This window comes from Brassica oleracea, chromosome C9, assembly GCF_000695525.1.
Source record: "Brassica oleracea var. oleracea cultivar TO1000 chromosome C9, BOL, whole genome shotgun sequence".
Classification (NCBI taxonomy): domain Eukaryota; kingdom Viridiplantae; phylum Streptophyta; class Magnoliopsida; order Brassicales; family Brassicaceae; genus Brassica; species Brassica oleracea.
Genome location: NC_027756.1, coordinates 1,236,356 through 1,258,745, shown reverse-complemented (window position 1 = coordinate 1,258,745; position 22,390 = coordinate 1,236,356). Strand labels below are relative to the sequence as shown.

Genomic DNA, 22,390 nt, shown 5'->3' with positions numbered 1-22,390 from the left:
TATCTCTTTATTTTATTTTTGACAAAATGAATCAAGCTTAATTAGTTGATAACACTTGCAACCGGTGAATGGGTTACCTACTGACTATAGTTATTGGTTATTACAAGCTATTAAAAGGCATGTGGTCAATGGCTTTTCACAATTAATTTAATCAAATATACGATTGAAGTAATTATAATACTTTTTGTTGATCTTCGAACGGTTGCCATCAAAAGTGGTACCCGCTAAGTATATATGCATACATATTTAATTTCTCCATTTGTTTAAAACTAGATTAATATTCGTGGACCATGTAAAATAATATTTGTGGACCGTTTTGTCTTTCAAATAAACAGTTTTAAATTTGGCCTATTTTTATATTCTAAGTCAAATTAAATTTCAGTAAACTTCAAAACGAATTTGAATGTTAAAAACTAACATTGAAACAAAACAAAATACTTCAAAAACTAAAAAAAAATCAACTTAATAGTAGAACATGACTTCCATGACATGTATAGATTGCGCGTGGGTGTGGTGTGTCCAACGTGGACAAATATAAAAGTGTGGCGTAAGTGGCCCCCAAAGCTCGTCGTCTGATACGCTTACGCGTACGCGTCTCTGTGCCTTTGCCTTTTCCTTTTTTTGATTCTTTTCTTCTAAAAGATTCTCTCTCTTTCGTCTATTTGTTTTTTAATTAAGCCAAAAGAGCAGCATGAGTTGTTTAATTCAATAAAATATTTTTTTTGATTCATATCCGCAAAAGATTTTAAACTCCAACGTTCTCTAACTAATACATATTTTAAAAATATTTAATTTTAAAATATGCTTTATATGAAAAGGTATGTTAAATGATATAAATAAATTTTACAAATTTTATTATGAAACTTATAAGAAAAAAATTACAACCTGCCATCTATTATTTTTTTTAGCCTGCCATCTAATGTTGTACTTTCTCCGTTTCTATATAATTGTCGATTTGACATTTTTCACACATATTAAGAAAGTAACGAAAACATATGTAAATTGTTATTAATTATATCTTCTGACCAATAGTATTTGAGATAAATAAAATTATTTATAAAATCAATGCAATTTTCAATTAATTTTCAGCTGAAAGTAAATATAATTTGCATTGAAATTGTAAAGTGACACTTTTTTTGTAACAAGAAAAAATGGTTAAAATGACACTTATTATGAAACCGATGGATATTATAGAAAACTTGGTAATGTATTATATTGTACTCCCTCTGTTTTTATATGGAAATAGTTTTAGCAAAATAAGTTTGTTTCACAATATAAGATGTTTACATAATCCAAAGCAGCTTTTACATTTATTAGATATGTTGTGACCAATCTAATAACCCATGTCTTTTTATTATTGGTTAAATTTATGTATTAAATGTTATTTTTTCAAAAGTAACAATTTTCTTGAAATTATCACTTTTAACTAAAACTACTTACATATAAAAACAGAGGGAGTATGAAATTTATAAGAAGAAAAAAATCCAACCTGCCATCTATTTTTGCACAGTAGTTTAGAAAACTCAAAACTTGATAATGTAGCATTAATTGTTTTAAGAAAATTAATAGCACAGGCCTAATTCATGGCGTAAATTAACATTAAATTTTGTTTTTAAATAAAAGCGTAAATTACATTAATCTAGGAAGCCAAATCTCCCAAGCAATCCCGAGAACACAAATTTAATGCGTGCATAAAGGGTACTTTCGTCATTAAGTATTTATATTTTCCTTCTCTCTCTTAAAACCCATTTTAATAAACCTAAACACAAAACTCTTCGCAGAAACAGAGCATAAACGCCGAGAGAGAAGGAGATCTACTAGAAGAAGATATTATTATGCGACGAAGATGAGGAAGCCGAAGCTACACTAAGAGAATCTAAGAAGAGACTAAGCGCGTGCTCTTCCAAAAGCATCTTCGATCACACCGACGAGCGATCTTGATTCATTTTTGTGTTCTTGTGGTATGAACTCGACTTCATTGCTTCCCGATTCATTAGATAGATCTCGATCATGGTTTTGCCTATATCTTGAACTATAATTCATGTTTTCATGTGTGATCGTCAGATTTTTTCTGACTCGAAAACGTGTTCTCTAGGTTTGACTTAAGAGCATGAAATTATATATTAGTATATGGTAATCATATCATATGAAAATCTCATTTCGTCTGCCTGTTTATTTATTCGACCAATCTCTCTGATTTTTTTGTATTTTTCCAGGAATATTTTTTTAATAGGTTGTGAGAGAGCCGTGAGACGAAAGGAAGTTTGGTGTATACACATCTTTCCTTGTGGTTTGTTTGTATAAAAAAAAAATGGAGGTCGTGGCAAAGAGTAACTCCAAACGTATGTATTCATGGTGGTGGGATAGTCACAATACCCCCAAAAATTCTAAATGGCTTCAGGACAATCTAGCTGGTACGTATCTGGTTAAGGGTATACACATCTAGAGTTACCTTGCGCAGGACCGGTCTTGAGATTTAGGAGCTATTTATTAAAAGTTCAAACTAAGTTTTTTTTTTACAAATTTGGGAGCATGCTTATTATGTTAAAGCAAATTTCTTCAAAATTTTTGAGAGTTTGTGACAAATGTTTCGTTTAGCATGGTTAGTACTGGTCCTGAATTTGCGTTTTGTTTTGGCCTATGAGAGAGCATGATTTAGTGTCCAGAGGGGACATCAAGGCCTTAGAACATCCACATTGGGAGTCTCTCACATAGTAAGAGACTCTTGATGCGGACCGTCTTAGCCAGAGCTGTTATCATACAGCGGATGACTATTTTTTTAAATATATAATATATGATCCAGGAAAAAAACATGAGTCTTTGTTCTTTTGACGCAGATATGGATAGTAACGTGAAGAAAATGATCAAGGTTCTCGAGGAAGATGCAGATTCTTTCGCCAGGAGAGCTGAGATGTATTACCGCAAACGTCCTGAGCTTATGCAACTGGTCGAAGAGTTTTACCGTGCGTACCGCGCATTGGCCGAAAGATATAATCATGCAACCGTCGTGATCCATAAGGCTCATCAGACTATAGCAGAAGAGCTCCCCAACCAAGTTTCCTTCATATTCGGCGACGAGTCTCATGCTGGTGCTGACGGTGACCCACAAACTCCGGATATGCGTCCTCCTATCCGAGCTCGGGGTGACCCGGACGATGTTCCGTTTGGGAAAGCAAGAAAAGGACTGAAGTTTGATGATGGAGATGAAACAGTTTCGGAATCCAAACGAGCTAGCAAAGCTGAGGCTGAAGTTGCGGCTTTAAAAGACTTCATTTCTAAAATGGAAGCTGAAAAAGAAACCACCTTAGCTCAGTTTGAGAAGAGCTTGGAGAGACTCTCAAACCTAGAATCCGAAATCTCTCGTGCGCAAGAGGACTCAGCTAGACTTAATGACAAAGCGTCGAGCGCAGAAGCTGAGATCCAAATACTCAGAAAAGTCATTGAGAAGCTAGAGTCTGAAAAGGAAGCCAGCTTTGTTCAGTATCAGCAGTGCCTGCAGAGGATAGCTGATTTGGAAGAAGCGCATAAGGATGCTGGAGAAGTTGAAGCTGAGACTCTCGCATTGAAGGAGAGCCTTGCTGACAAGGAAGCAGCTCTGGACAATTACAGGCAATGCTTGACAACAATATCTAATTTAGAAGAGAGACTAAGGAAGGCTGAGGAAGATGCATGGATTATCAACGAGCGGGCTGAAATGGCTGGAGTAGAAGTTGTAAACTTGAAGCAAACTATCTCGAAACTGACTGAGGACAAAGAAGCTTCGGAGCTTCAGTACCAACAGTGTTTGAATATAATCGCGGATCTAAAACTCAAACTGTACTCTGCTCAAGAAGAAACCAAAAGGTTTAGCAGTGAGTTAGAGGACGAAGCTGCTAAACTCAAGTTCTCCGAGGAGAAATGCACTGTGCTCGAGAGATCAAACCAGAATCTCCACTCGGAGCTTGACGTTCTCTTGGAGAAACTGGGGAGTCAAAGCCAGAAGCTCACCGAGAAGCAAACGGAGCTGGTCAAGCTGTGGAGCAACGTGCAAGAAGAGCATCTGCGTTTCCAGGAAGCTGAAACCGCGTTTCAAACGCTGCAGCAGTTGCACTCCCAGTCTCAAGAGGAGCTAAATAACTTAGCTTCGGAGCTTCGGAGCAAGTCCCAAATCATCAACGACTTGGAGATGAGAAACAACGAGATGCACGAGGAGATTCAGCAAGCCAAGGTTGAATCTCTCTCTTCGGTAGCATCAGTGAAGAGTTTGCAAGAGGATGTCTCGAGTCTAAAGCAAACTATACTAAAACTCGAAGCGGAAGTTGAACTAAAGCAGCAAGAGATGTATTGTCTTAAAGAGGAAAACTCAAACTTAAAAGAGTGTAATGAGAGCGAGAAGATTGCACTTGTGGAGAAGCTTGTTGAGAAAAACCTCGTGCTGGAAAACTCTATCTCTCATTTGAATATTGAGCTGGGAGCAGCCAAAGGAAAGCTCAATACCTTGAAGGAAGCTTGTCAGTCACTCTCCGTAGAGAATCACCACAGCGCCATCGAGAAACTCGTCCTCGTTGAGTTCTTCCGACAGGTTAAATCAGAAGCAGAGAAGAGCACGGCGAGGAAGACGATCGATAAGTTGATAGATGCAGAAACCGAGAATCTGCAGCTGAAGAGAAACCTCCTCTCTCTCAGATCAGCCAAAGATCGTTTAGAGGATCGGTTACGTGAGAAGGAGAAGGAGCTTGAAGAAATCAAAACGGAGGTTTTCAAAGAGAGGTGTCGAGTTGAACTGTGGGAGTCTCAAGCTGCAACGTTCTTCTGCGATAAGGAGGTCTTAGCAGTACATGAAACGTTGAATAAAACAATGACTCATGAGGTTGCTGAAGCTTACAACGGTCTTAAAACTAGAAGCGTGGATGTGGACAAGCGTAGAGCTATTGCCTTGTTGAATGAAAGCATTAGATCTTTGGAGGATTATGTTTTCGTTAATGGACCTTCCAAGGTAAATCTATATTATCCATTTATAAATTTATTAATTTATTCGGTCCAGAGTTACAACCGGTTCAAAATATAACACAAATAGATAAAATAACTTTTTTAATAGAAAATACTATGTAAACAACATTATAAATTAATAATATATATAAAAAAGAAACAAATCATTTTATAATACAAACATTATTAATTTATAGAGTTTTTACTGTATTTGGATGAAACTTGTATGAACTGGTCTCATCTCTCTTACCAGGGTGCTGATTCAGTGAATGAATCCCTCAAGGTGGAAGATATGTGCCTAAGAATCAAAGCTATTGCAGAGGCGATAACGGAGAAGGAAAAGCTTTTGGTCCTTGAGAACTCTAACGCTTACTCTATGCTGGAGACAGCGTTGAAGCAAGTCAAAGAACTAAAAACCGTTAGTGGTGGTGGTGGGAGAAGCATGAGGAAGCTGAGCGGCAAAACTCGGAAGCAGAGCAACGAAATCGAGGTCGTAACGAAAGATATAGTCCTTGACCAAACTTCTGATGGATCATCGTACGAGATCACAAGCAAGAGAGACACCTTGGAGCTTGATAGCCACAGTTTCTTCGAGTTAAAGCCTGTGAAGACTCACAAGACAGAAACAGCGGTGAAAGCGAAAGCGAAAGGTAAGTCTTTGTCTGAAGAGTCGTTGGTTGTCGATAAGCTAGAGATTTTCGACGGGATCATGGATCCGAACGTGGAAGTGAACAAGAGGAAGGTCTTGGAGAGGCTCGGTTCGGATCTAAAGAAGCTGGAGAATCTTCAGATCACTGTGAAAGATTTAACAGAAAAAGTCGAAACTGAGGAGAGTGAGGAGTACGCGACGATCAAAGGTTAGCTCAAAGAAGCAGAGGAAGCGGTGGAGAAACTGTTTAACGTGAATCAGAAGCTGTCCACGAAGGCGGAGTCAGAGAAGGATGGGAACAGAAGCAGGAGGATCTCGGAACATGCGAGAAGAGGTTCGGAGAAGATTGGGAGGTTACAGTTGGAGATACAGAGGATTCAGTTCTTGTTGATGAAGCTTGAAGGAGAGAAAGAGAGTAAAGCTAAGTCTAAGGTCTCAGATACTAAGTCGAAAGTTCTTTTAAGGGATTACATCTATGGTGGATCGAGAAGCGTAACGATGAAGAAGAAGACGAAGAAGAGGACTGCGTTCTGCGGCTGCGCTCAGCAGTCAACGTCTCCGTGAAAGGTTATTGTTTACTTCACTCGCAAGTAAAAGAAACATGTTCTCATGTGAAAAAAAGTTTAATTTAACAGCGTTATGTTTTTGAACGCAATAGTAGTAAGTAGTGAAAATTTGAATAACAGACAGACTCTTAGCTTTTCGACTTTATTCTTGGTGAAAATATAAATGTGAGATTTTAATTTGTAACCATTTTAAACGTTGTTAAATTCCGGTTCACGTGAGATTTTCTCCGGTGAGTCCGGTTTAGCTGTGTGGAGCATGAAATCACAGGCTGAGACGGCTTCTGCTACCGTGAGATGAATCCAGTCTTTGCCGATGGTTTCTGTGAACTTGGACTTGCTTAGCTTCTTCATCAACTCTGCTCCTGGGTTAGCTATCACTAGCTGAGAAAATTAGAGGACAAAATGTAAAATCAATAGATGTTTGGGGACTTAATCTGAAAGGAAAAAGTTGAAGGACTAACCTTGAGGTCTCTTCGTCCCAGTATTTTGTTGACTTCCTCGAGCATTCTTATACCACTCGTGTCGATGTTCCCCACAGCTAAAATTCATATAATATAATGTCACATTTTCAAATCAAGATTAATATGTTTCAAAGTTTGGATCTAACATTTAAACTGAAAAAAACTTATATGTCAACTGATTATGCATAATGGTTTTAGAAACTCAAAATTAAGCAATCAATGTCTAACCACTCAAATCAAGTATGATGTATTGTAGACTGTTTTCTTCACTCTTTCTCAGTTTCTCTTCCTCCTCATCGATCCACCTTCCAATTCTAGCAAAACATTGAACATAAACACATCATTTATATATGTGATTCACGTAAGAATTAATAGCTAAGATTTGATAAATTATTATAAAGTAAATAATAATAAACCTATCTCGCAGGTAGCTAGAGTTGGCGAAGTAAATAGGACCATCGATATGGAGAATGATGATACTAGAGAGAGTAGTGGCTTGAGGGTACTGTTCAATGTTCCTATAGATCTCTGTGTTCTGAATGTTTCCCATTACATAAATCTTTGGTCTTCCCACGAACAACAGTAACCTCAGGACTGATATTCCCACCTGCATTTTATTTTCATTTTCAATTTTTTTTTTGCATATATAAACAGGTGTTTGTGCTGTAATTATTGCATTATTCTAATCTACTAAATGATATAGTCACGTAGAGGAAGTTATACGTACAGAGAGGATGAGACCAATCTCAATGGTACCAAAAACGACGCCGAGGAAAGCAGAGAGACATACGAAGAAATCGAACTTGTCGAGTCTCCAAAGATTCATGGCTGCTTCATAGTCGACGAGTCCAAGCATGGCTGCGATGATGATCGACGACAGAACTACTAACGGCGTATAAAAGAATAATGGCGTTAAGAACAGTAACGTTACTGCTACTGCAACCGCCATCACCACGTTTGATACCGCCGTTTTGCAACCGGCGTTGTAGTTCACCGCGGAACGTGAAAACGGTCCTACATTAAGAAATTATTTGTGTTTTTTTTTTTCATTATTATCATGCATTGTTCCGAAAGACTTTATATAGGTACAGCCGTTTACACACACTTAAACGGACTAATGATCATTAAAGTAATAATAAAAATAAAAAAATGAATAGAAAAAAAACAGAAGAATTTTTTTATTACTTTTGTTCCTTATCAATTTTGATAAAGAATTTTATTATTCCAAAATTTCTTAAAATTAAAAAATGATAAAGTACTATATCTAACAAAAATTATTCATAAATGGTAAAAATATTAAAAAATGAATAGAAATTCACTATTTCTATTAATTAGTTCTTTATGTCACCATTTATAACTTATATTTTACATGGTCATTATTTTTTCTAAACGGTCTAAAAATTATAAAAATTATAAAATTATTATTTGTAAATTAGTTTAATTAATATATTATAAAATTTTATGATGATAAATAAAAAATTATGTTATCTCATGCTATAATTTAATATCATTTAAAGAGTAAATAACAATTTAGTTTTCTTTGATTCAACATCCGTTTAGGCTTTTTTTTGAACTGTCCGTTTTCTTAAACACTGTTATTAGGGACCCCTGTTATTATGTATTGTTATATATAAGTATAATCATCATTTGACCACCTTGGTGTTTGTATTAGAAGAAAGAAAGAAAAATAATTACACAAAAATATTCAATTTGCACCAACTCTTTCTGATAAGTTAATTAATTATATCCTAATATATTTTTTTTGATTAACCTTATATCCTAATAAATTGAAAATGAAAAATTGAATGTTACCGGTAGTGAGATAGCAAGAGGAGAAGGAACCAAAAATGTTCATCATCCCAAATGCAATCATCTCTTTGTTACCATCTATGTTGTAATTCTTATACATTGCAAAGCTTCTCCCCACTGCAATTCCTTCCTATTTATAGATAATTTGAGTTCAAGTAATTACAAGCAGTTAAAGAATATATATATAGAGAATTTGGATAATATATATAAAAATAAATAGTCAATATTTTATGAAATACTCACAGCAAGAGCTAGGACTCCAGTGATAATGCCGGTTTTAAGAGCCAGCATGACATAAGGTGACGTGAAAACCAGATGTGTGATGGACGGTGGATTAATCCCTTTCTTTAATTCTCCAATCTACTCCCACAACAAACAATAATATTAGTATATAGTACATTAGCATTTGATCTCAATCATGTGTCTCAGGCTATTTTTTTTGTATACATTGACATGAGAAACAAAGTAATAATATAAAACATTTTCTATTTTTTTCATAAAGTATTATTTTGCAGTGCAAAAGCCAAAAAAAAAATTTCTCTTGCGTTTAGTAAAATATGTTTTAAGCTGCAGTTTCATTTAAAAAAAATCTATAAGTGTCAAATATAACGCTAAACAAACGCCTATGCAAATAAATAATTAAACCTAATAGTACGTTTTTGCAGCATGCGCTAGACTAAGAGAGAGAGAGAGAGAGATAGAAGAAGAAAGGCGTACAATTTGGATGCCATGGAACTGGGCATGGAGGAAGTAAACGAAGAGGCTTCCAAAAATGACAGAAACAAGTGGAGCCATTGCAGATATCCAGAATAGCTTTGGTCTCTTCTTGCTCTTCAGTTATATTAATCATTTTGTTATATATTATTTAAAGTACACATACATGATATAATGAAGGTATATACTAATATACATGTTTATTTATTATACATTAATTAATGAAGAAGTTAAAACTTACAATGTACTTGGTTATAAGAAGGAAAAAGAGGAAGCAACACCCTAGTAACCCACTCTCCCATCTCCACTGCACATATTTTTAAAATGATACATTATGTATTACTATTTTAATTCCAACCATGTTTTCTGTATAAATTAAATGATCATGTAAGCAAAATCGTTTAATTTGCATTTTTCAGCAAATGAAAGGAATTTAAATCGGTCGGTACAATAATGACAAAACATCCCGTGAACAATAACAACAATAATGCCTCATGCCACTTGCAATCTTAAAATGATAAAAGGATCAAAAATTTAATTTTATATAGGAGAAAACCATTGATTTAGAGAAACAACGGATGATATCACAGATCTTGGACACTAATCAAGAGAATAACCCCCCGTGAATAATGTAATTATGTATATGACACCAAATTAATTACTGATAAATGTAGCTGCACAGTTTTAAATTAACTAGAAATGCTAACCAATAATCGTTTTATAAAATTTGAAGGTTAAATTAATGGGAAGAAAATGATGAAACGAACCACAGGAGACTGAGAAAAGATGGAACGAAGAACGGAGACGACATCAGTGGAATGGGTGAAGTGACTGAGACCAAGTAATCCTTTCAGTTGTTGTAGACAAACCACCGTCGCTGCTCCAGCCATGAACCCTATGATCGCCGCGTGCGACAATATCTCCACCAAGAATCCTAACCTTTTTTTCATTCAGTAAATTTCATTAATTTCTTAGAAAATATTATACCACTGTTTAGGTTTTTATATTAATTCGATTTTTAATTATTAAATTCCTTCACGTGAAATTTGTTATCAATATTTTCATACTCTGACATGTTCATCAAAATCGAACATGGATCATTCCCTTATCTTTATGTTATACTAATGCATGGAGTATCAAATCTCTATTCTCAGAGTTCAAAAAGAATCTCTATTCTTTATTTATGCTTATAAGAAAATCAAAAGATCATGCACGAGGCAAAAATATTCAGAAAGTCAAGACAAGGTGCAAAATGTTCGTTTCTTATTTTTTATTAAGGCTTTTTACTATGTCAGAGCATTAATTAATAATATAACATCAGAACTGTGCCAAACATAAAATTAATAATACTGTAATTCTCAAGAAAATAAGAATATTAATACTATATACTATATAGACTCACATTCGATCGGTCATTTCTGCGATGCTTGTTTTAATTTAGGTGAATGATGATTTCATGATATAAAATACATTAACAGACATCATATTTTTTCATGTATATAAGTCATGTTATTGTTATTTTTCAAGTAATGTTTATGAGTATGGTTTGGGGTGTTAACTAACCGTAAGAGGCCAAGGCAGGTTTGCATGAGTCCGGCGAAGAAAGTGGAGGTGAAAGCTAAGTGAAGGTAAAGTTTTGGATTCTCCACCGCGCTTACCTCTTTTCCAAGCATTGCCGCCGTTAACAGCGACGCCACCGCTACCGTACCCACCGCTAAATCTTTTGAACTTCCCATTATCGCGTATACCATCGGCGGCACGAAGCTCGAGTCTACATTTCCATACATATATTTAGATATGTTGAGTATGTGCATATAGTAAATTTCATATAGACTAATGTTAAAAACAAATCACACAATATACCAAACCAAAACCAAAGTGAGTTTTAATTACTCAGACCAAAAGTAACTTGAAACCAAAACTGAAATAGTATCGTTGTAATACCAGAGTTCTTAAATAACTAATTAAGAAACTCTTCTTTGTAATATGAGATAAAAACTATAAAAAGAAGAGAACGTACAAAGACCAAGGATTGGAGGGAGATTAGCGAGTTGAGCATAGCTAATCCCTTGAGGAATAGCAAGACTTGCTATCGTGATCCCTGAGATAACGTCTGATTTCAAGTAGTCCAAATTGTAACCACGAGCCCATTCCAAGATCGGGAACACGTGTCTCAACCCTAACTCGATCTTTTTCGACGTTTTCGATTCGTTCCTGATTTTTCCGAACGGATCGTCGGCGAAAAGGATCTCATTGAGAGTGTTCTTTAGTGATTTCAAGAAAGGTTGTGGTGGAGGGGTTTCTACTTGGGGGTACTGTAATGCCCTTTTGCACATATTCTTGTATTTTCTTTGCTTTGAAGAACTTATGGAATGAGACTGATCAAAAGCAAAGTCTCATTTGTATTCGAGTGTGAAGAGAAGAGAGGAAGATGTGGTTTTTATAGAAAAGGAGTCAAGAAACTTCGCATTTATTTTTTTTCATTTCCACAGGGACCCACAATGATTATTGATTTTTGTTTTGTTAACTATATATTATGTGAATACCAAAGGAAAAACTTTATGCTACGTATTAGCGTCTAGAAATATCTTCCATAATACGTAAAAATAAGATCCAGATTTTCACATTATTTTATTTCTTTTGGGTACGATTGTATATTTTTTTTCTACAGCTTAAACTTTGTTATAAACTTAGATATATATTACCTTTTGTTAGATATTTTGAAATGGCAATTAGAAGCTATTTCATGCACTTTTTTTATTCTAAACCTACTTGTTTTTTTCTCACATTACGTTACAACTTTGGCATACAGAGGCATCCAAGGAGATGTTTAGACCTATACGGAAACAATTGCATAAGAAAATCGTTAAATAATTAAGAGACATATGATTAAAAATTTAAAATGAAGCAGCAGCATGAGCTGTTACAAGACTTCCCAATTTGGATCGATCACTCTCGTTACCATTATTTTCTTTTTGTCAATTTGCATTTGGAGCATTTCAGAATTCTAAACATTCGCTTTCCTTTTCTTCAACACACAGCTCGAGGCTTCCCATGTTTTACTCCTTTTTTTTGCACATACAGAAAGTGTTTTACATCACATATATTGTATATGTTTTGTTTACTGAAAAAACATATTTTATATGTTTATATTACTTTTTAATTTACATCTAATATTTACATTACATGTAAAAATAGTGATACGAATACTTATATTTATATTGATTAGTTAAAATTCAACTTCTATCAGTGATATTTATAAATAATTATATTAATGTTAAAACTGAATATAAAGTTATGAAGTGTATATATATTTATAATAGTGGAGTTATTTAGGGAAAATATTGTTATACCAACATGTCAATAGTTATAATAAACAAAAAAAAATGAGTTCAAAATCAATATTATTGAATTCAGACAATTAAATTCTAATATCAAAATAGTACACTTGACAAAAAAAAATTAAAGAGAAATATATATACTACTTTTTTTCTTACACAAACAAGATAGTCTACATCCAAACTCCATACTCCAAGTTAGAAATCTAGACTATAAATCCTAAAGCTTAATTATATGGTTTTGAAGGATTTAGTTTAAGTTATCCCATTTCTTTTTCTTTTGAAAAGAAGTCTAACCCTTCCCGTGAATGTCCTTTAGCTACACACCACACATACTTTGGCGTTTTCGTTTACAATCGTTTCTTGATCCACTGTTTCTGTTTTCTGTGTTCCCTATATTATCACATGGACATGTGAAGCTTAACCATGAATATATAGTATATACAAACAACACTTTCTTATTTATAAATTTTGTTAAAGATCACAAAGGCTTGATTACCTCATCCTCCTAATCATTATCTTTGCAAGGCTCTAAACACAGTAAGAAGTGACAAAAAGAGATTGATCATGTCCAGGTAGAGGGAAACTGCTGACCAAATATACTCAACGTATATGTGTTCGATCAGATTGTCTGGTTTGTTTAAGAAAAAGGTAGTATATATTTCTTTTTTTAAATCTTTTTGTCAACTCTTAGTTTTGATACAAAGTATACAATTTTGATATCAGAATTCAAAATAATTAGAAGAGTTGCAATTTACATCAGACAAGACAATCTGATCAAACATGGCGTTTTTTTTTCAAGAAACAAAAAGTTTCAGTAGTGAGGTGTGTAAGAATAAGGTCCCATGGAGTATGGAACATGAAAATGTTGTTGTTGGTTTTGCATGTGACCTAGTCTTCCATTTCTGTTGTATTGATCCCACATCATTTGTTCTTCCATTACCAATCTTTGTTTTTTCTCCATATCACTCATCTGCACGTACGACGGTGGAACCACCTCTAGAGACGCCGCGAACGGGTCCATGGTCACCAGACTTCTGCCTCCGTTTCCATTGGACGTTGGTGGCGGCGCGGGCAGTGCCAACATTGAGGCTGCATCACAACCATATAATTCAGCAATGAAATATACATGTCAAATAACTCGAATAAACCAATATTAGAAACTAATTTGGTTTAAACAAAAATAAATTTGTGTATCCTAGTTTTTGCAAAAGAACTACTATAATGAGGTGATAAATTAACCATGACCAATCCATTATGTTTTGGACGTACAGGGCCGTTCCATGCAAAACGTTCTTTTGGTTTTATAGATTACCTGCTGGTCTTCCTGCAGAACCAAACGCAACGCTACTCGCACTCCCACTACTTCCATAAGCCGTGGAAGCATTAACATCCGCATTAAGCGCACCGTACTGATACATTCCATCAAGCAACAAATGATCAAATCCACCTCCAAGCTCACTCTTCTGTGCCGACAGTCTCGTCGCCGATTTCACCAAAGCAGTCTCCCAATCCGCCGAATCATCATCAAACGCTTCCCACCCCGGTCCAGACGCAGCCTCAGTCGCAACCGCGCCATCGAACAACGCCAACGCCAAACTATCACCAACCGACAATGTTGTATCACCCGCTTCACCAGTTAAATCCAGCAAATCACCTTCTTGATCTTGTCCTGAAACCACTTCTTGAACATCTTTCTTTGTTTCGGTCTCTTCCTTTTCCTCTTCTTCCTCTTCCTGCTCCGGTGCTGGTAATGCTTTAACGGCGTTTAAATCTTCTTGAATGTCTTTGACTTCCTCTTCCTCAGATTTGTTAGACTTTCTTGATGGTGACATTAGAGCTTGTGCAGCTAAAAGAGATTTATCTTTTATAAACTCATCCATGATATCAAGCTTCTTCGGTGTGATCTTCTCCAACTCTGGATACTCTGAAGATCTTGCAACTCCCATTTTCTTACACCATCCGTGAAACGGATCTAACTCGTCCAACTGTTTAGAAACTCTAGAGAAGATGTCATAGACTTTGATCGAATCATGAACGTCTAGTTCCATGAATCGATCTATCAACACTCCCATTATCTCTGTTATGTTGCAATATATCTGAAAACTGTCTTTCACTATTGGATAGAGAGCCACAATCACAACTCTGTTGTTCTTTGCATTACCTGTTGCAGTAACACAACTTGTTAGCCAAGAAAGTTAAAAGTGAGGTAAAAGAATGTGATTGCAAGTAAATATATTGGGATGGACAGTATCAAGCAGAGTCCTGATTTAGACTCGCCGGGTCTATTTTCAGAAGGGATCAAATCATATATTAATCTTTTAAAACAGCGGATTGGGGTTTAACCAAAAACCGATATCCGAACCCGAATCTGATTCGAACCAGTTTTATAGAATAACCGCATGGGCCTAAGAACTAGTTAGTTTGGGTACAATCTGAACCGAAATCTGAATTATTAACCGAAAATATTTAAAATTAGTTAAACTTATTAATTTTTGGTAACATGGTTTATTATAGTTTAGATATTTTAGAGTATTTTAAATATTTTGTTTTATACTAATTTTTGTTATGTCGAGTATTTAAAATTAATTTGGCTAGTTTTTTTTTATCAAATATTATTGAATAATCTATATATATTTGGAAAAAAATGGTTAATTTTTTTCGCTAGCTTTTCAGACTTTTGGGTGATTTTGAACATTGGGTTGGGTATAACATGATCCGAACCGAAACCGGATAGAAAACCGAACCGAACCCTATCTGAATTCAAACCGGACCCGGCGTAGTATCAAACAGAGTCCTGGTTTAGACTGGCGGGTCTATTATCAGACCGAATCAAAGCAAACGTTGATTTTAAAAAACCGCGGATAGGTTCACACTTTTATAAGCGCACCCATAACGTTTCTTAATAAAAGTAGTTAATAAAGTTTCACCTGTTGGACGACAAGCCAAGAACCGATCAAGAAGCTGTTGCAAGTGTTGCACTCTAATAAAGATCTTCTCTGTTTTCATCTCTTTGACCGGCCTAGTCTTCACCACAAGAGCTCTCGACCGAACATTTGCATTGGCCTCTCGATGATCATCTTCTTCCTCATCACCACCACCATCAACGTTTTTCCCTTTCCTTCTCTGCATCCGAAAATCAAGCCGCTCGTCCAAATACAAAGCATACGTCCTCACAAAAGCAGAGTAATCCCACGAATCAGACCCGTCCGCGTCCCTAAAATCCGACATGTTGAGCAGCCTGGTCCCGCGCCTCGTCGCGAAGAAGATCTCTTCCTCGTAGGCCTTGTCCCCTTGCGTCAGCACCCGCTGGATCAAAATCAAGGCCTTGAGAGCGACCGACCAGTTCTTGGTCCTGTTGAGACGCCTCGAGAGGATCGAGACGCAGGCGCTCACGTAGTTGCGTGAGTAGGACGTTAGGCTTAGGATCTCTCTCACGTACTTCTCCTCGGCTGGATACTCGTCGTGCCGCGTCGCCTTCACGATGGCGACTTCGAGTTCCGTTAAGGAGCTGCTTCGGCCTCCAACCTTGGCTAGCCCGACGCTTGTCTGGTCTTTCACGGCTCCTATGGCGCGTCTTAGCTTGCTCGAAGACATGTCAACACACAAAGATCAAGAGATAGAGAGAGGAAAATAAGGAAGAACGACGACTTTTGTTGTACTTCTTTGTCGCCTCCTTTTCTCCTCCGTTTCTCTTGTTTTGTTTCTTGTCTGAAACAGAAAATGTAGCAACCGCCGAGGTTGTCGGAATATAATGATGAAAAATTTAGAAAAGTCAGCTGGAAATGACTTGACCTTTCTTTATAAAATTTTGATACAAAACAGAACGACTCTGTTATTAAAGATTAAGCTATAAATAGAAAGACAGATTCTTCTTATTAATAATAGTCTTGTAATGGTACAAGACAGACTGTATAAGCCCATGAGACTGTTCTCACAAATGTTTTCTCATGGTTTAAAATATACAATGAGAGATGATGCGTAGATATATCAAATATTAAAGTGTGTAAACCCCGCTTCTTGTTTTCATCAGCCCACACATTTTTTCGGCCTGTAAAAGAGGTAACAAACAATAATTTAATATGCATAAACGTCATGGAACTTTTAAAATAACTATTTTGTAGCTTACCACGTTGAATCGTTCTGAGTTTCAGTTGTCCAGCCATAGGGGTTAGTGGTTGGAGCAGCATGGTGATTTTGTGTAGGTCTTATTCTCTGCAAATGAGAGTTAGTTTGGGAGTTTAAGGATGGAGTAGGAATGAAACTGTTTTCGAGTCTTGGAGATAGAATGGTTGTTGGTAGTCCCCCCATGTTTAAGTTTGACTGCGGTTGAAAAGGTGGGATGCATGAAGAACCCATCCTGCTGTTACCAGTTAATGGCATTCTATTGTTGTTGTTGTTGTTATGTCCATTTGATCTACCGAGAAGCATAGGATTCATTCCTGTGACTCTCTTAACGGTCTCTTCCGCCATTTTCACCTTGAAAAAATACAATTAGTTATAGTAACAAAACATAAGGGTGGTTATGAAAAAAAAAACTGTTATTACCTTAGCTCTTAGTGTCTCGATGTCGGCTTTTAGTATTCTGTTGCCAACAGCAGCGTCATCATACTTGTGGTTCATGTTGCTAAGCTGCTTGAGAAGTGAGGAGTGTTCACCTTTTAGCTCATTAACCTATCAAAACACACAAAATTAAGTTTCTATTAATATCCTTGGAGATGTTGTGAGGATCTATTTATAGAAACCTGTGTTTCGAGATCACATGTTTGCTCCTGCTTTCTCCTTCTAGACCGCCTAGCTGACTCTCGATTTGAAAGCATCCTACAAACAACAAGGTTGTTTCACTATAAAGAAAAACATCAAAAGACAAGAAACTTGAAAAAAAGGAAGCATTTTACCTTCTAGATTTTTTAACGTCCTCTGGTTTCAAAGAACCAGTGGTTTCATTCTCTTCATCAAGGTCATCATCATCAGAATAATCTCTCGATGACCCACTAGTAACCTGCTTCATTGGTACACCAGTTTTCTTCACCTCAGCTAGTAATGAAGAAGTGACACCAACTTCTCCAGGCGTCACCAAAGAACCTACCACCATTAAAATTACTATGTATAAGACTAAAATTACTATGAACTAACACCACCAGAATCCATCTCAAATCATCCCAACCTTAAAAAAAATCAGATTAATTTCAAGGAAAAAATCACAAAAAATATTGAAACTTTATGATAAAATTAGAAACTTGATCCAACAAAAAAATATATCAAGGAGATTTGAAATGGTTTCAAGCTTCTCTAGAGAACCATTTTTCCATCTCTACATTACAAATCCTTAATTATTGTTTAGGCGGACATGTAGACCAACTTTTTGAACTCCTAAACCATTTTTTTTTTAAATTCTATTTGAAAAAATCATTTCGTCCATACCTGATTTGCCGACTAGACGCCTAGACCGATTTTTAGAACACTAACTTGGCATAAAAAATTACAAACATTGTGAAGCTAAGAGACAAGCTGATGAACACCTATTACCTTGAGTAAGAGGACTAGACTGAGCAGGTTGAAACAGAGTCTCGGGAGAACCAGTCGAATCTTCAGGCTTCACAGAACCAGCCTACACAACACACAAGCAGAGATAACAAACAAAGCTTAAAGATTCAGATCTTCTTCTTCTTCTTCCACATGCAATATAAAAAAAGAGAAACAGAAGACAAACCCTAAGAGCTACAACAGTAGCTGCACACTCAGTCTCAAGCTTGTTCTTAAGAACGCGACGGTAATCATCTGAATCGCGACGGAGAAACCGACTGTCTTCCTCGAAATCGTTCTGTCCGGAGACGGAAGGAAGAGACTGCGCCGACGAGACACCGACGATCGCGTTGTTGTTGTTGTTGCTGTTTCCGACAGGCTCAGAGGTCACGGAGGAAGCGATCTCTTCGAGAAACATCTCGACGGTCCATTCCTCCGCAGCAACGGCCTTGGCCGAGTCCGAATCGAGAGGCGGAGAAGATTCCCAAAAGGGATCGGAGAAATCATCGATCGAGAAGATACTGTTCATCTCTCTCTCTCTCTCTCTCTCTCTCTCTCTCTCTCTCTGTCCTTTCTTTGTTACTTTTGGTTGTGTGTGTGTGTCTTTAACTTGTTTTGTCGGATCTTGCCTAGTTGCATTAGGTCCACTCTACAAAAGAATATATTTTTTTTTTTTCCGTCAATAGATGATTTTATTATTTAAAGGGCCGAGCCCAACAGTACAAAAAAGCCCAAAGCCCACCAACCGAAACCGTAGAAAAAAACTAAAAGCGGCCCTCCGTTCGCTCACGGCGTCCCCCCGCTTCCAGCCATCACCGGTGATCAACCCAACGATCCATCGGAGAAAATCGACACTCACTGGCTTCACAACCACTTCGCCGCAAACGCCTCCAACCTCGAGTTCCCAATAGTGGAGAGAGTCAATCGGTAAACCGAGATCTCATCCGCCTCCTTTCGTCACCGGAACTGGGAAGAAAGCTTCGTCGGCACAACCAACCCTTCAACATCGGATACCTTCGATCGTCTTCGGACGAGAACTCCTCCAACAAGACCAAACCGAAACCGCAAGAACCAAAGATAAAAACAAACCCTAACAAACCTAGGGGACTAAACGCCGGCGGCGCAAGGCACAGAACGCCTTCACACCCCGGAAGCTGAAGCCGGCGAAAGCAGAGCTATCGAAGCCTCCGCCTCCCGGAAACTAGACCGGCGTCGATGGATCTGTAGAAGCCTCCACGTCCCGGAAAACCTTAAACTGACAAACCGACATCACCCCACCTCACCCTTCACCCAATCGCGTCGTTACTCCAGCCACCGCGCCACCGCATGTGTCAGAGCTCCGACAAAACGAACCGAGAGAATAGGTGGAGAAGAAGTCGGGGAGCGTTTCTAACCAAAGAAAATGGACTCCGGCGACGGCACGGACGCTCACGCGCCGGCCGTACGCCGGATCCAAAACCAGATCTGTTTTTCTCTTGTTTTTGATAAGTTTTCTACAAAAGAATATTCTGTTTCATAATTATTACGTACTAATAAATCATTTTTAAAATATAATTAAACTTCTTTATACAAAAATATTTTTTTTGTATAGTTTTAAAAATATATATTTGCTGATGCAAGTTCATTGATCTTTACTTAACTAAACATTCATTAGTCACTTCAATTTCTGGAGACCTTCATATATAAATGTCACACAGAATTTGATCAACATATCACTATGTTAGGTCATACTACAGTAGAGTCCTAATACCTAAATAGAGCACAAAAACAAAAATTCCAAAACAATTAACAAATGCATGAAATTTATTCCATGTTTTTTATATAAAAAAAAAATCAAGAGACCTTGAAATAAAAGAAATGGCACCCAACTATAACAGGACAATCCACCATTTAAGCTATACTACAACAGAGTCATCACCTAAATGTGAAAAAGAAAAATGAAAAACAGATTAGACCTTTTTATTTTTGAATTGTTGCAAACTTACAAGCCACGTTTTTAATTGTTGCAAAACATACATTAATCACTTCAATTCATGGAATTACTTCTCTATTTCAATTGTTCCAAACATAAATCAGAAGTCTTTGAAATAAATGTTAGAAGCATAAAAACATTTTCAGTTGAAGGTATTTTAGGAGTTTCTTAAACCAAAAATAAATAGTATAAAAGGAACAAATGAAAAGAAGAAAGTATATCAATTGAGAATGAGATATTTTTTAAAAATGCTATTTTTGATTGGTGTATGTATTCCTTTAGTATTAAATTCAAAGATGATTGATTTATTTTAAAGTATAATTTTTTTTGTTTAAAGTTCTCTCTTAAAAATTATAGTTTATCACAAACAAACCTCTAACCCACTTTTAGAAGAAGAAAAAAACATTTAATCAGATGTACAATAATGTCCACACAACAAAAAGAAGAAATCTTCTAAAAAGCAATTGACAAATTTGTGGAATTTCACTCTCTAATCCACAAAAGACCTTGAGATATATAGAAGGTACCACATCTATAAAACAAATCACTATTAAGGCTTTATATTACAACAGTCCTCACCTAATGCAAAAACAACATATATAACTCTTTTTTAATCTAAGCCACATTTTTATTATTGCAAAATTACAAGAATCTACACATACATGCACACAAGAAAATTTCTAAAAATAGTGTACCAAAATTATAATGCCAAAGCTTTCTCCCACTCTTTCACTGACTCTCCTCCTCCTTCTCCGAAGCTAACTGGTCATTCTTAATCAGAATGGAATTAACACTCTCATCCTCTGATTCAGCCACATTCATCTTCCTCGGTGACCTTCTCGGATCACCTCCTCCCCCGCCGCCGCCGGAGTTTCTCCGATCATCTCTCGACACCAAATCCTCAGCCTCAAGCATGTGAATGACATGACCCATCTTTGGTCTCTTCTGAGCATTAGGATCAACACATCTCAAAGCCACCAAAAGCGTACGCTTCAACGACCTTAAAGACGGTTTCTCCACCATCCTCGGATCCAAAACCCCTTCCGCTTCACGATTCGAAACCATTCTCTTCAGCCACTCCACAAGGTTCACCTCTCCGACAGGCCTGCTGTAATCCACAGGGTTCCTCCCGGATATCATCTCCATAACAAGAACACCGAAGCTATAAACATCGCTCCTCTCGTTCAACATCCCCGTACTAGCGTACTCAGGAGCCACATAACCAAAAGTACCCATCACACGAGTAGTCACATAGCTCATCTCCGACCCCAAGAGCTTAGCTAAACCAAAATCCGAAACCTTCGCGTTCCATTGCTTGTCGAGCAAGATATTACTCGATTTAATATCCCTATGAACAACCTTAGGCTCAAGACCTTCGTGTAAATACATCAACCCTTTAGCCGTCCCGAGGACGATGTTCATCCTAATCTCCCACGTGAGAGGACTCTTGGAACCCAACCCATCGCCGTGAAGCCACTGCTCTAAGTTCCCGTTATCGACATACTCGTAAACAAGCATCCTATGCTCTCCTTCAACGCAGTAACCAAGGAGCCTCACTAGATTCTTGTGCCGCACTCTACCTATCGCTTCGACTTCGACTTTGAACTCTTTCTCAGCTTGCCCTCTGTTGTTGAGAAGATTCTTTATCGCTACTATCGATTTATCCTCGAGGACGCCTCGGTACACGATCCCGTACCCTCCTTGTCCGATCACATGCTTGTCGGAGAATCCGTCTGTCGAAACCTCGAGCTCTCTCAAAGTGTACCAATGCCCCCAACCTAAATGAGAAACCTCAGGACCCGAACAGGCAGCCTGATCGGGTCCTGACCCGGACCCTGACCCGGACCAACCGCCGCGCTCCGGGAAGGAGATACGGTGGTCTTTTCCGATGTCGATGTGGATTTTGTTGTCGTCTTCACGGTGGTTCGTTGACTCGGGTGTGGGAGTCGGGTCGGGTTGAATTGGGTCGACCCGAATCTCCTTGGAGACTACGGGGACGATGGTGTGAGACTCGAGGGCTTTGTTGTTGTTGCTTCTTCGGTGAATGAACCAGAGGGAGATGAGGAAGAGGAGAATAACGATTGCGGCTCCGACGCAAACGCCGAGAACGATCCATAAACGCAGACCGAAGATGGAAGTGCGACTCGAGAGCTGCGTGTTGAGAGAATGAGACTCCGCCATTGTTTTCTCTCTCCTCTATAGAATTTTTAGCTTTTGTTCTGCTTCACATATCAGAGAGAGTTTGGTCTGAAGTAGAGACAAAGAGAGGGAGAGGTAGCTAAAAGACGAGATTACCCTTGAGTGGGCAAGCTGGCTTTGACGCGTACGTTGCCTTATCCGTTATTTACGGTTTTGCCATTTTCAACTGTTGGAGAGCAATTATTATG

At 37.3% G+C, this 22,390-nt stretch overlaps 5 protein-coding genes across 5 annotated transcripts; 1 reads left to right on the top strand and 4 right to left on the bottom strand.

Annotated features, from left to right (window-relative positions):
• The first annotated feature begins 1,754 nt into the window (after positions 1–1,754).
• LOC106318258 (protein NETWORKED 1C) lies at positions 1,755–5,916 on the top strand. The gene is made up of 4 exons (XM_013756155.1): positions 1,755–1,961; positions 2,217–2,414; positions 2,838–4,975; positions 5,222–5,916. Exons 2-4 carry the CDS (start codon positions 2,312–2,314, stop codon positions 5,828–5,830), a joined length of 2,850 nt encoding a protein of 949 aa, XP_013611609.1. The 5' UTR covers positions 1,755–1,961; positions 2,217–2,311; the 3' UTR covers positions 5,831–5,916.
• A 276-nt stretch (positions 5,917–6,192) lies between these two features.
• On the bottom strand, positions 6,193–11,591 carry LOC106318257 (sulfate transporter 3.2). The gene is made up of 12 exons (XM_013756154.1): positions 11,188–11,591; positions 10,731–10,938; positions 9,935–10,106; positions 9,409–9,474; positions 9,171–9,284; positions 8,697–8,813; positions 8,457–8,583; positions 7,372–7,658; positions 7,061–7,251; positions 6,873–6,958; positions 6,645–6,721; positions 6,193–6,564 (listed from the first exon to the last, which is right to left on the bottom strand). Exons 1-12 carry the CDS (start codon positions 11,501–11,503, stop codon positions 6,373–6,375), a joined length of 1,953 nt encoding a protein of 650 aa, XP_013611608.1. The 5' UTR covers positions 11,504–11,591; the 3' UTR covers positions 6,193–6,372.
• Positions 11,592–13,273: 1,682 nt separating this feature from the next.
• Positions 13,274–16,286, bottom strand: LOC106317900 (putative clathrin assembly protein At4g02650). Its single transcript, XM_013755710.1, has 3 exons — positions 15,436–16,286; positions 13,821–14,669; positions 13,274–13,597 (listed from the first exon to the last, which is right to left on the bottom strand). The coding sequence occupies exons 1-3, from the start codon at positions 16,100–16,102 to the stop codon at positions 13,320–13,322; spliced, it is 1,794 nt and encodes a 597-aa protein (XP_013611164.1). The 5' UTR covers positions 16,103–16,286; the 3' UTR covers positions 13,274–13,319.
• A 72-nt stretch (positions 16,287–16,358) lies between these two features.
• LOC106317903 (basic leucine zipper 10) lies at positions 16,359–18,626 on the bottom strand. The gene is made up of 7 exons (XM_013755712.1): positions 18,219–18,626; positions 18,035–18,116; positions 17,404–17,590; positions 17,251–17,326; positions 17,054–17,179; positions 16,635–16,984; positions 16,359–16,556 (listed from the first exon to the last, which is right to left on the bottom strand). The coding sequence occupies exons 1-7, from the start codon at positions 18,558–18,560 to the stop codon at positions 16,535–16,537; spliced, it is 1,185 nt and encodes a 394-aa protein (XP_013611166.1). The 5' UTR covers positions 18,561–18,626; the 3' UTR covers positions 16,359–16,534.
• Positions 18,627–20,516: 1,890 nt separating this feature from the next.
• On the bottom strand, positions 20,517–22,250 carry LOC106317901 (probable serine/threonine-protein kinase At1g01540). Its single transcript, XM_013755711.1, has one exon. It carries the CDS (start codon positions 22,182–22,184, stop codon positions 20,733–20,735), a length of 1,452 nt encoding a protein of 483 aa, XP_013611165.1. The 5' UTR covers positions 22,185–22,250; the 3' UTR covers positions 20,517–20,732.
• Positions 22,251–22,390: the final 140 nt, after the last annotated feature.

Coding starts and splice junctions, on each gene's coding strand:
- LOC106318258 (XM_013756155.1), top strand. CDS start 2,312: ATGGAGGTCGTGGCAAAGAGTAACTCCAAACGTATGTATTCATGGTGG. Junction 2,415..2,837: donor GCTTCAGGACAATCTAGCTG/GTACGTATCTGG, acceptor CTTTTGACGCAG/ATATGGATAGTAACGTGAAG. Junction 4,976..5,221: donor TCGTTAATGGACCTTCCAAG/GTAAATCTATAT, acceptor CTCTCTTACCAG/GGTGCTGATTCAGTGAATGA.
- LOC106318257 (XM_013756154.1), bottom strand. CDS start 11,503: ATGTGCAAAAGGGCATTACAGTACCCCCAAGTAGAAACCCCTCCACCA. Junction 10,107..10,730: donor ACCTGCCTTGGCCTCTTACG/GTTAGTTAACAC, acceptor AATGAAAAAAAG/GTTAGGATTCTTGGTGGAGA. Junction 7,252..7,371: donor AGATTGGTCTCATCCTCTCT/GTACGTATAACT, acceptor AATAAAATGCAG/GTGGGAATATCAGTCCTGAG.
- LOC106317900 (XM_013755710.1), bottom strand. CDS start 16,102: ATGTCTTCGAGCAAGCTAAGACGCGCCATAGGAGCCGTGAAAGACCAG. Junction 14,670..15,435: donor CTTGGCTTGTCGTCCAACAG/GTGAAACTTTAT, acceptor TTACTGCAACAG/GTAATGCAAAGAACAACAGA. Junction 13,598..13,820: donor TTCTGCAGGAAGACCAGCAG/GTAATCTATAAA, acceptor GTTGTGATGCAG/CCTCAATGTTGGCACTGCCC.
- LOC106317903 (XM_013755712.1), bottom strand. CDS start 18,560: ATGAACAGTATCTTCTCGATCGATGATTTCTCCGATCCCTTTTGGGAA. Junction 18,117..18,218: donor CTACTGTTGTAGCTCTTAGG/GTTTGTCTTCTG, acceptor TGTGTTGTGTAG/GCTGGTTCTGTGAAGCCTGA. Junction 17,180..17,250: donor CATGTGATCTCGAAACACAG/GTTTCTATAAAT, acceptor GTGTTTTGATAG/GTTAATGAGCTAAAAGGTGA.
- LOC106317901 (XM_013755711.1), bottom strand. CDS start 22,184: ATGGCGGAGTCTCATTCTCTCAACACGCAGCTCTCGAGTCGCACTTCC.